General features: G+C 38.1%; 1 protein-coding gene across 1 annotated transcript in view; it reads left to right on the plus strand.

Annotated features, from left to right (window-relative positions):
* The window catches only part of DDX10 (DEAD-box helicase 10), a 153,456-nt gene that overhangs the window by 91,493 nt on the left and 49,515 nt on the right, over window positions 1-12,448 (plus strand). The window contains exons 14-15 of the mRNA XM_059838672.1: window positions 5,299-5,412; window positions 7,599-7,760. Coding sequence (XP_059694655.1) covers window positions 5,299-5,412; window positions 7,599-7,760 — 276 coding nt within the window. The remainder of the gene's footprint in view (window positions 1-5,298; window positions 5,413-7,598; window positions 7,761-12,448) is intronic.

Below are 12,448 nucleotides of genomic sequence, written 5' to 3' on the forward strand. Positions count from 1 at the left end.
TTAAAATTGTATTAATAAGAAAAAATATTACAATAGCAAAATTTACTGATGGCTGTGTTTCTGTGCCCTGTCTCTTCAGGAAAATATTATAATTGGAAAAATAGTGAATCTTATTTCTTAAACTTGTCGGTATCTTTATTTAGAAAACATTTTGTTGTTGATTCAGCTTAAGAATATCAGATGTTTTAAGCCAGAAATCAAAAGCTCACTCCTTTTTGGAAAAAAAGAGAAAAGAACTTCCATTAGCTGTATTGTTACTGATTCTATATCAAAATGTTTGAATTTTCTGTGCCTGTAAGAGCTAGGTTTTGTTGTTACTCATTAAATAATCCAGCAACCCATCTGGCATGTACAAAAGGAAAAAGAAATTTTGGCTTTAGATTAGTAACAGTAGAAAATCCCCCAGTTCTGCAGCTGATCCTACATTTTATAGATTTTTTATAAACTTGAGTGGCTCTTAATTTATAATGTTTAAGTGTCATATATAATTTTAAAGGGGCTAATTATTGCCCTGGTTTTGTTTGATTAGTTTAACTATTGCCACATCTTTATAGAAGAAAATATGAGATTGAAGGCCTGTTGTATTGGGCATAGGGCAGAATGTACCTGCTGGTGAGCAGCGGGTAGCCTCTTCTCATCGACAGAGAGGGGGGTGTGCACCAGCTGGTGCTTAAACTGCTGTTTGCAACTTGAGTTCAAATGCAGAATTCCTTTGGTTTCTTAACAGCAATGTGAAAACCTGAGCCCAGATCACCCATGCTGTTTTGTTTGGATCAATGGCTTATCTGATGGAATAATTCAGCTTTAGAAAGGGATTTACTGAGGTAAATAGTAGTTGAGCAGGACCTGCAATGAGCTGATCAGCTTGGACACAGCTGTGCCCTCTCAGCTCACTTTAAAATGCCCAGGCCCATTGCTTGCTCTGGCACTAGAAGCAGGGTCTAGTTTTCAGCAGAAACCCTCTGTTCGCTTATATCTGCTGATGTGATCATACTTCTGCCTGCACAGCCTGTGACCCCAGATTCCAGTGTTCACTGGGCAGAGAGGAGTCAGGACTCCTGCTACCTTTGTATTCTCTACAGAACTTAAGGTTAACAGCTGACAGGGATCTTCTGGCAACCTGCAGCAGTTGGTGGTGCCTGCTACTGTGGTGAGCTCTTAGTGAAGAAAAGAGATGAAGCCCCAGAGAATGTCAGTCTGCTGCTTGTCCATGCTCAACTATCTCCTAGTACAAAAGATGAAAATGGGAAATGAGTAAGCAGAGTGGCGTGAAAGCTGAGGGAACCAAGGGTTAGCACTGAAGATTAGGAAAGCCTGAGGTTTCATATCCAGTGGTGTTTCACTTTTAAAATAGATGAATCAGACTCCTGCTCGATGGGAAATTGATGTTTCAAATGTGAGGTCAAAGCCAAGCCAGGCAGCAGCATTAGAAATTGGGGTGAGGGGGTCACAGGATGTCATGGGTCGTTGAGGAGGCCATGAGCTCAGATGGATTTAAACAACCCATCCTGCATCAAGACTTAAGCAACTTGGAGAAACATCTGGCCAGAGGTATGTTCAATATAAAGCAGCAGGAAGTAGGGCTAGAGGCTCTTAGAGTGTGGGGAATAGATCCTCTGAAAGATGCTACTGGAGACACATGGAGGAAGAGGGTTAAGTGACAGACGAGGGACACTTTAAGATTATGTAGGGACTCCAGAAGAATGTGAGAGAGATCCCCAGAAGGGAATCAAAGCAGCATGTATGTGACCCCACAGTAGCCCCAGGACTCTATACACTCCATGGCTGATCAGCCTGACTTTTACCCTGGACTACCAAAGACCCCCCTTGGAACAGGGAAGCTATGTCAGAAACCACTGCCCTAACACACCAAAGGTCCCTTCTTCTACTGCTGAATACTGAAATAATGTAGTTTGGAAAATTGTGCCTACATCTGTGATGAAAATGTTTGATATCTGAGCCCATCTGGTCTTAAACTGTGAGTCAGTCAGGGGAGTGTCTCTGAAGCTGAAGGAGCCTTGATAGCCATCAGCTTTGAAGTGTGCTCAGAAAGCTAAACTACCAGTGCAGTGGTGGGCCCTGACTGGATGCCTGGCACCCACCAAAACCTCTCTGTCACATCCTTCTACAGCTGGACAGGGAATAGAAGATATAACGAACCGTTTGTGGGTTGAGATAAGGACCAGGAGAGATCGCCCAACAAATGTCATCACAGGCAAAACAGACTTAAATTAGAGATATTAATTAAAGTTATTGTTGACAAAATCAGAGCAGGATAATGAGTAGTAATATCAGACCTTTAAAACACCTTCCCTGTACCCCTTCTTCTCAGCTCTACCTCCTCCTCCCCAGTGGCACAGAGAGACAGGGAATGGGGATTGTGGTCAGTTCATCACATGGTGTTCCTGCCACTGCTTAGGGAAAGGAGTCCTTCCCTTGCTCCTCTGTGGGGTCCCTCCCATGGGAGACAGTTCTCCATGATCTTGTCTGATGTGAATCCATCCCATGGGCAACAGTTCTCTGCGAACTGCAGCAGTGTGGCCCATCCTCAAGGACAGGCTGCTCCAGCATGGGTAACAAGTCCTACCAGGAAGCCTGCTCCAGCGTGGGCTCCTCTCTCCACAGATCTGCAGGTCCCTGCCAGGAGCCTGTTCCAGCACGTGCCTTCCATGGGGTCACAGCCCTCTGTCAGGCATCCACCTGCTCTGGTGTGGATCTCCTCCATAGGCTCCAGGTGGATTTCTGCATCCCATGGTCCTCTAGGGGCTGCAGGGGCACAGCTGCCTCCCTGTGGTCTGTGCCGTGGGCTGCAGAGGAATCTCAGCTCAATGCCTGGAGCACCTCCAGCCCCTCCTTCTGCCCTGACCTCGGTGTCTGCAGGGCTGTTCCTCTCACAAGTTCTCACTGCACTCTCGTCTGGCTGCAGTTACATCTGTGAAGTAACTTTCTTTTCCTCTACTTGAATATGTTATCAGAAAGGCTTTCCTTTCTACCATCACTTCTGATGGGCCCTTGGCTGGCAGCACGTTCCTCTTGGAGCCAGCTGGCAGTGACCCTGCTGGACATGGGGAAAGCTGCTGGCAGCTTCTCACAGAAGTCACCCTTGCCCTTGCAGCCCCCCTGGTACCAAAAGCTGGCTTTGCAAACCCAATGCAGTGTCCTAACAAAAACCACAGTTTAATTATCTAAAGAGTGTGAAGTGTTTTATGCCTTTTTTTCTGTAAGTTTTAAAAAGCTTGATCCCTTTGTGTAATGCTACACAAGGAATATTATAAATCTGCCAGACTCACCCACTGATCCTACGCTATGCTTTTTGAGTCTATAGTGAGGGAATTTAGCTTCCTGTTTTTTTCTTCTCCTCCTCTTGTTCCTTCTATTTGTTTGGAAACTTTGTACTATCCCATTTTTTCCCATGCAACTTGACTGTATCAAACTCAGAGGAAGGAGGGGGGAACAAGGTACAACTGGAAACATTGCCTGCTTGTACATGTAAAGACAGCTGATTGGATATTTGTGCTCCTTAGTTGGGAAAACCCTTTTTAAGAAATGTAAACAGCTGAAATTCACAGTTAAATACAATTTTGCAAAATACTGGTGTACCAATTTCAATCTTACAGTAATTTTTTTATAGTAGCATATTATGCTGGTACCAGTAATACTGGCAGTGCAGAAATAAAGGTCTGTTTATTAAAAAAAAGAAAGTCAAAAGCAGCAGCTGAAAGAAAATGCTGTGGTAGTGTTTAGTGAATAGTATTGTCCCACCACCTTGAATTACATCTCTCTTTAAATTCTTCCTCTGGACAGCTCCTGTTGTTCTACTAAGTGGTCTGTATTTTGAGGTGATATTTTTGTTCTGACGCAGCTTCTGAAACAATTTGTTTGTAGGGTAAGCAGCAGTAATGAGCACAGCTTTCTGAGCTGTTACAGCTGTACCTAACCTGTGGTAGCTGCACAGTGCAGCAAAAATCATTTGACAATACTGAGGACAAAAGTGCTGCCACTGTTACTATTTTCTATAATAGATATGGTCATTACTTGATATCACAGGCAGTAGCTGTCACAAGCCATTTTTCCTGTTAGAAGAACTGTAATTTTTCTCTTTTATAGTTCGTAATTCAGTGCATTAGTGTGCTGACCATAATGACAGTGACTTTCTGAGTTAATGTTTTTTTGCTTCTTTTTATGGTGTATTTTGTATAGAATGTGGAAACTGATTAAAATGACCAAAATAAAAAATGAAAGTGAGAAAAAGTTCAGTTTTTTTCTTTTTCTTTCTTGTGACTTTGACTGCTTTCTGTTATTTATTAGAAGTTGAGACAGTTTAGTGACTGTTTTTCAGGCACTTTTCTTCTGAGTAGAGGAGAGATTACAGTCTTTATGGGATGATGAATGAGTTGTGGGCCTTCTCCTATGGAGTCTCCACATATTCCTTCAGAATATTTTTGCCATAAAATAGTTTTGTAATGTCAGTTACTGCTTAAAATGTCTTCTGTGTATTGTGCCCTGGTAGATGTTAGAACACATTCAACCTTTTTTCTTGAAGGGAGATTTTTGGGAAGAACAGTTGGGGGTGGTGAATCTCCACATTCTTTAGTTCCTTGATGTTGCCACTCCATGAGTGCCTTGGGGAACCATGGAGAGGCCATCTGTGCATTTCACTGTTTCTGTGGATTCATTCATTAGTTGCTCTGAAATCTTCATCGCTTTTTTTCACTACTTTCTTTTATGATGCTAGTAACTTTTGTGATATTTAAATGGGATTTAATTCTAAACACCTTCTGGATGTTCTGCAAGAGACAAAAGTTATGAAGTAGGAGTATTTGTGCATGGCCACTTGTGGCATTCATTGGCACACAGATAGCTCAGACTGGTTTTCTGTGGTGCCTGGGACAATGTGATGACAAGTGAGATGGAATTGGTATCTGATCAGTTGTAGGTACTGGCTTCAAGTCAGTTATACTGTATTTCTTGTCTGATGAAGCTTGCTAGCAGCATAAGCTGGTGAATCTAGTGTCCTTGTCTTTAAAAGGTTAGTGAGATTTGAATGAGCCAGGTGTCCTGGCGCTGGCAGGATTTAAATTATGCTAAATTTTTATTAGAGTAAATGAATTTCTGATGACGCATCCTGCTTAAAGTGCTTTTATGGAAAGGTTTGCTGGCTGATTTTTACTGGAAATTAGTCTTACTCATGTTTTAGGAATTAATTTTTCATTCATCTAATTACTTTTAAGAAAGTTTGAGGTTTATACTGTATAACTAGTAAAAAACTCATAAGAAACCTTACTATCTTTTATGCAGACCATGTCAAAATTAAAGATGAAGAAAAAAGCGACTAAGACCCAAGAAGCCAAAAAAATCTTGAAGAAGAAATTTAAAGTTAACACAAAAATAGTTTTTACTGAAGATGGAGAGGTAAGATCACTTAAAAGTAATTGTATTTTGGTGGGAATTGAAGTTGTAGTTTCTATAATATCAAAAATGTATTTTATATCTGTATAAAAAGACACACGTCTAAAAAATATGTGGTATTTGTAATTGGCTTACCTTTTGCAAAAGAGTTCAGCTTCCATTTAGAGTTCTGTTCCAGTGAGAAAAAGAGAAATGTTGAGCACTGACCTCTTTTCATCTTTGTATGTGTAAGATACTTGTATGGGAGCTGTAAGTGGATGTACAGAACTGTATCTCTTTTCTGCCTATTATCTTCCATCTTGGAATCAAGAGCTTGGGTTTTTTTCTCACAGAAATGTAAACCAATTTTCCTGTAGCTGTTTGCCAAAGCTCCTCCAAGTCCTGAGTTAATGTACTGGAATTAAAATAAGACCCTGGTTTTCTTCCCAGAATTCACTGTTTCTAGATTAAAAGTTTTGTTAGAAAAGCTAAGGAAGTACCAAATTTTGGCCTACTGGTGCTGGTGTGGCAGTGCTTGGAAATTTGCCAGTTATTTGATTTGTTCTTTTAGTAGAGCAAAACAAAAATTTATTGACTTTATACTGAAAGGAACTATTGTGGATGCTGGTCACTCTAGGGTTTCCCTGTGGAAATAACTTCACTAGCAAGTGTCCACATTTCATGAACTTTTCTATAATTTGATTTCACAGCTTCAGATGCTGTGCATGTTGTTTTTCCATTTCCAGCACTAAGATAAAAGTAGGGTGGGTTTTTTCCCCCTCTTTATAATAATTTCAGTAAGGCATAAAGAGGGGTCACCTTTACAAGTATATAATTTGTGTTTTTTCCTGACAAAATAAAGCATTTTATATTGCAGGTGAAGGGAGTGTAGCCATATGCATAATTACTAACATTAGGCAGAATGTAAAAGGTTTTAGAGGTTGCCCCATTGACTGAAAACAATGTCAGACATTTTTAGATATTCAGAAGCTGTTGTCTCAACTTAAAATTCATATGGAAATGTTTTAGGTATCCATGCAATGAAGCAAAAAGGAGGAAGAGTGGAGAGAAAAACAATCACAAAGATTGTAGTTTGAAAAGCAATGTAATAGAAAAGGGGTGACATTTAAGGAAAGACAAAATTTGCATCTGTGGTTGTTGTTCTTGCTTTTTTTCCTCCCTGAGCTGTGTAAAATTGTGCATTGAAATTTTACTGTTCTATTCCACGTGCTTCTCTTTGATAAAGTCCTCTAAAAATGTATCTTTCTAGAAAACACAACTGCACAGACTCAGTTTTCCAAAAGGATGTGAAACAATGGGTTGGATTTATCTGTACCTGTTAAATAAACAACCTGTGTGCATTAGGGAGTCCTGAATGTGTTTGGCTATGTATTTGTACTGAAAAGCATTCTATATTTTCTGCCCTGTACTTTCCTTTCAAGAGTTAGTACTCTACCAATCCATGAGCAAGAATGATTTTGCAAAGACTTTCCCTTGAAGGTGTGTGCTCATACCACGAGGTGTAAGCTACTAGGTCATAAGATAGATGGGGATATTTTTTGGTGAATTTATAGTCTTTGTCTTGAATTCAGAGTTTCAGATATTTAAGGGAAGCTGGATGTGTTCAGTGTGTCATCCATCAAACATTTCATGAGCATGAATCATCAAACATTTCCAATACAGTCTTAGTACAATAATCAAAAAACCCTTCCATGTCTGTTCTCCTTGCTTCCCTCAAAACATGAACCTGCAGTCATGGGGGTTTTTTTTTGTGGATTCTGGAATAAAGGCTTGTCTAATTGTTGTCTTGGTTAATATGTTGGATTGTTGATTGTTTACATGAAAGGTACTGTTTAGATTTACTCACATTTTTTTCTGAGAGTTGTTTCTTGAGAGCAGGTAGTTTTTTCTCCCCAGATGAATGGCAGGATTAGAAATTACTTGTTCTTATCAGGAAAGAGGACAAAAGAAGGGAAGAGATGGAAGTGAGTTCACTAAACAATAATGTGATCTAATGGAGACACTTACTTTAAAATAATAATTTTAAACTGAATGTGGTGTTAAATAAGGTTTATTAATTTGTTTCCTTTGCAGATGACTTTTTTATTTGGTGTGAAAAAATAATGTATTGGAATATTTAAGACACCAAAAGTGTGATGTGGAAAAAATTATTCTGACCATTATTTTTCTTGCTGACATCTCTAATTCAGTTAGTGCAGCAGTGGCCACCTGTGCAGAAATCCAGTTTGGCACAAGCAGATGAGGAAGATGATGCCAGTGGTATCAACCTAGATAAAGCCAAAGAAATCCTGCGTGAAGAAGACAAATTTGACAAAGAAGAATATAGGAAGAAAGTAAAGGAAAAACATAGGGTAAGTTGATTTCTGCCTCAGTTACTGAAGTACAGAAGTACTGTGGTATGGATTGCTCAGCGAGGGAAAATGCTTAAATACATTGTGAAATAAGTGTAGTACAAGTTCATTTAAGTTCTTTAGATTTCATCAGAACTACACTGCTCACAGGAAAACTTTTAATAGCTGGATAGCACAAAGCCTTATTCAGCATTAAGTGTTGGTAACAGTGGAATTTTATTTACATCTTTAAAGTTTGGTGAATTTAGTAGGAGTATCTTTTTGTTTTAAGCAGTGTTCACTGGAAGGGTTTGTTTCACCAGAAGAATTATTAGGCATATGTGCTCTAAAACCTGGTGGCAGTGGAGGAGTATCTCTGAAATGTCTTCAGACTACCATTTGCTCAACATTTAGTGTCACATTTCAGCTAGGCCAAAGTGTTAACTTTTTGTGTTAGTGTGCTTAGGGCTATCAGAATTTACTTAATGAATTGCTCAAACTACATGATATGATTTTGGCTGTGACTTGAAAAGATCAGTATCTGCAGTCTGGCTTCTCTCTGGTGTTTAAAAACCTTTAAAAGTTGCAGACCACAAGTTTTCCACCTACTTCTCTATTATTTGTTATGGACCAAAGCAGGGTTTTCTGACCTTGATGTGTACCTGTTGAATAGAACACAGCTGTGCCTTTGAGCTCAGGGGTCATTCTCTTAGTGATTGTGAGATGGGTATGGCATTCTCCAGATAATGGATACTTGTAAGATTCCAGGACTGTGTGTTGTTAAAGGCCTGATTTATACTCAAAGCTTCAGATTTCCGAAGTGTTAGAAAGCGTTGCTTTATTGTCCTGTTCTGTAAATGCTGACTTAATTTAGTTTGACTTTCCACTGATTGGAAGTAGTTAGTGCAAGATCTTCCAGTTTTTGTGAGGATTTGAATTTGAACAAAATAATTTGGAAGGAATTTGTGAAAGCTTCAAGTCATACTTTGCCTGGGAAGTATCCTAGCTAATGTCAAAGCATACTTCACACTTTTAATTTGAGTCTGCTCCTCTAGTCCTGTTGCAGTCATTTGACAAATACAAAAAATCTCACATCAGTTTTAGCAAAGGGTTCCAGTTGATAGGAGGTGAAAAGAAACCATGTTTGCTGTGCTCTAAGTGAAATAATAATCAAGTTTACAGAGAACAATGCAATCAGATTTCAAGGATGCACCTAATGAACAGGGAAGGAGAGACTGATTCTATGACTTTGCAGTCAATCTCTTATTCACTAGCAGATTCATACACTTTGAGTAACACCATTGTAGGTTTGACATCAGACTTCAATGATAAAATACTTCATCTCTTGGTCTGTTAGCACAGCTTCATTGTTATAGTGCTGAGGGGAACAAATGATGTTGACCACATATTTCCCTGCATTGAAGAAAAATACTTGAACTGTGGAGGTACTATGAAAAGAGAATGCCTCTTTTCAAAACTAAGACAGACAAAATTAACAGATTGGCCACATCAATGTCATTGGGTTTTTTTTAATTATGGAAAATGTCATACGTGGAGCTTCTTGAAGATTAGTGCATGAGTATTTTTCACGCTCCACCTATTATCCTTTATGAAATGAAATAAAATAAATAAATGATAGTATATAAAAAAGAAGGAAATATATTAAAAAAAATAAAAGAAGATGACTTCTGTTTGACATCCTGTGAAATTGTTGTCTAGTATTAAGGGCTGCCATTCAGTCATTGCATGACTGACACACATCTGACATTGTTCAGATTTTTTTATTTGAAACTTTACAGTTTGAGGTGAAAAATACTTCATATATAAATTCTCTGTACATAATGAAGTATTCAGTTACCTGATTGTCATTTAATTTTTTGAATAGTCTTATAACAGTTTTGAATTATAGCATCCAAATTTAAATAAGATGAAACTTGCAAATAGAGAAAGGGCAGGAAGGTGGTAGGTATTACTCTGATAGAACCTCATTTGCTGTCCCATTGTCTCACTAACCTTTGTGGTTAAAGATGAATCTCTTTCTCCACTACAAAAGGCATTCAGGATACCAATTCATTTCATGTATTAATTAATACAGGTAAGGCTGACATACAGATTGATTCTCTTGCTCTTCCTTATTACTAAGTCATCCATTTATGTTTGGGATTCTTGACAGTCATCTGTTGCTGCTTAGGTAACAGCTGTAGTAGTAATTATAGGGAAAATATGCTCAGCCCTGCTATTTTGTCTCATCCAAGGAGAGACAGGCATACCTCCTTCTTTTTGGATCATTTTTACCTGGTTCTGTGACCAGAAGATGCCTTCTTCCAGTGATTAATGAAGAAGCTACATAGTTCCTAGGTAGAGAAGATACTACTCAATTTTTTCATTACCAGAAAATGTGTAATTTTTAAAATTCACAATGCAGGGGGAAGTTCTGTGGCATAATTCAGAAATCATAGGTAAGTGTCATAGATAAATATTATTTTAGCCATTTCAGTCATTGTTTTTTCACTGATGTTTTTGGAATTTATTGTGTTGTTGATGTACAAGTCATTTGTCCTTCATTAATGAAAGAATGTCAGGGGAAAATTTGAGCTGCCTCACGACAAAAGCGAGCTACATGGCCATTTTCACAGTGACTTCCCAATGGTATTTAAAAATTCTCCCGCCTCATAAGGTTTCCTTTCCCAAAAGGTAATTGCTCAGCAGCAGATACTAGTTGAGTCTGAATCTTTGGCTTACATCTCAGTGATATGAAAGAAGAACTGTGCAAGTCTGTGTATCATGACCATGCTGCGGAAGCCTGATCAGGTGCCTGATGATTGAATTTGTTATTAAAAGTTTGGTTGTTTATGTAAGCCTGACAGGCAAGTGGTTTAAGTTATTTCTTGCCCTCATTTGGAGTGAGAGGGTGAAATCTAAAAGATAAATATTCAAGTGTGTTACCAGTAAAGGATGTGAGAGCAGTAAAAAGACTAGGAGTCTTTATTTTCATGACTTTGGATTTTGTGTAAGCATGTATGTCTTAGTGCCCTTTCTTGTGTCATTGAAAGAGGAGCTTTTTAAAGTCACATACTTTAATCCCATCTTATATATCCCTTTGCTGGCATTCAGCAGAACCCTTTATACAAAGTCCTAAATCCATCACTTGTGACTGTCATTGCTTCTTTTTAAATCCTCTGTGCTTCACTGTGAGCCGAAATACACCATGTCATAACACGAACTCTGTTATCTGACCTGTCCTTTCTGCAGTAATGCTAATTATTTAATTCCTATCTTTGTTTAAATTTCCTTCCTGCAAGCCGACTGCTGAAGATCTTTGTCCATTTGACATGTTCCAGTATCAGATGTGACAACTCTGTTTCTTGGTTTTCTGACTTGGCTGCTGAATTCTCCTACAACTCTTTTTCCTAGCTTTTTGAAAAAGCTATGGTTAACATTTTCATCAACTTAACTTTCTTCTGTTCCTTCATTTACATCAAGTTTGAAATATATCTTAATTCATATTTCTTCTTCTTAATTCCTTTTCTTCCCTACTGCCTGGTGTAGTTTCCTGGTGTGTGTGTGTGGCAGTTTTTTTTTTTTTTTCTTTTTTTCCCCTTTAAATCAAGTTTTGAAACATGCCAAATCTATTAAAGTTATTAAGATTAGCAGACCACTAGAAACAAATGCATTTTCTTTCTAATTAATCAAATATAGTCTGATACTTGGTTATTTACATACAATCATAAAGTCCCCTCAAGCTGAACGTGAGTTAATAAGTCTCTACATTGGCTTTGAAATGGTGACTTATAATAACAAAACAAATGCAGATGTTATTTGATCTGGGTTTTTTTATCTACAGGTGGGTTCAGGTTTTGATTTAGATAATGAGTGGATGTTGAAAAAGCAGTGTTTTCATAAAGCTTGTACTTTTATAAGTCATTCTTCAATTGAGAATCCCTTTCTTATGGTTTCTGCAGTATAATCTTGAAGATTAGAGGTCTCTGGGAAAAAAAGTGAACTTCTTAAAATCGAAACATCTCCAAAGTAGCTTTTTCTTTTTTTTTTTTTAAGGGAACATGGCACATAAGCTTATTATGAACTTTCCTTGCAGAACTGTTTCTGATGAAGAACAGAACTATTCAGAAGTATCCACAGGCCATTGCTTTTAAATCCATTTGTGAATGTAATTTAAATGAGCACAGTTTCCTGTATGATCAGAAAAATGTTTTGATGCATTCATGAGATGCTCGGATTAGAAGAGTTGTGTGTTGCAGTGCCTTAAGGCTTGTGGCAACTTGCAAAGCATCTCCACTATAATTAGGTTTCCTTCATGAGTCTCACATTTTATTATCCTCTCCTTGCTCTGCAAATATGGAAAAACTGAAAATCAGATGGATAGAAGTAAATAAAACTCTGAGGTGTAATTGTAGTGTAATTAATGCTTACTGAAGTTTTGGAAGCAAAGTAAGTTGTAGTGGATGAGCACAAGGGAAGGACAGTAACACTGATCAAGATGATGTGAAAAGAATTCTGCATTAATGGCTATTTAATGAAAGCCATTTGAAATGTGTATAATGTTATAAACAACAATAAAGGGAAAAGTGAATAAATGATTCAGAACATGTTTTGGCACTCCATTTTTCAAGTTTTCAACTGAAAATGCAGTGTTGTTAGGAGGAAAATAGTGGCAGAGAGGGATTCATCTCACTTCTTAATAACCTTTC

Source organism: Haemorhous mexicanus, chromosome 2 (assembly GCF_027477595.1).
Source record: "Haemorhous mexicanus isolate bHaeMex1 chromosome 2, bHaeMex1.pri, whole genome shotgun sequence".
In the NCBI taxonomy this organism is placed as follows: Eukaryota; Metazoa; Chordata; class Aves; order Passeriformes; family Fringillidae; genus Haemorhous; species Haemorhous mexicanus.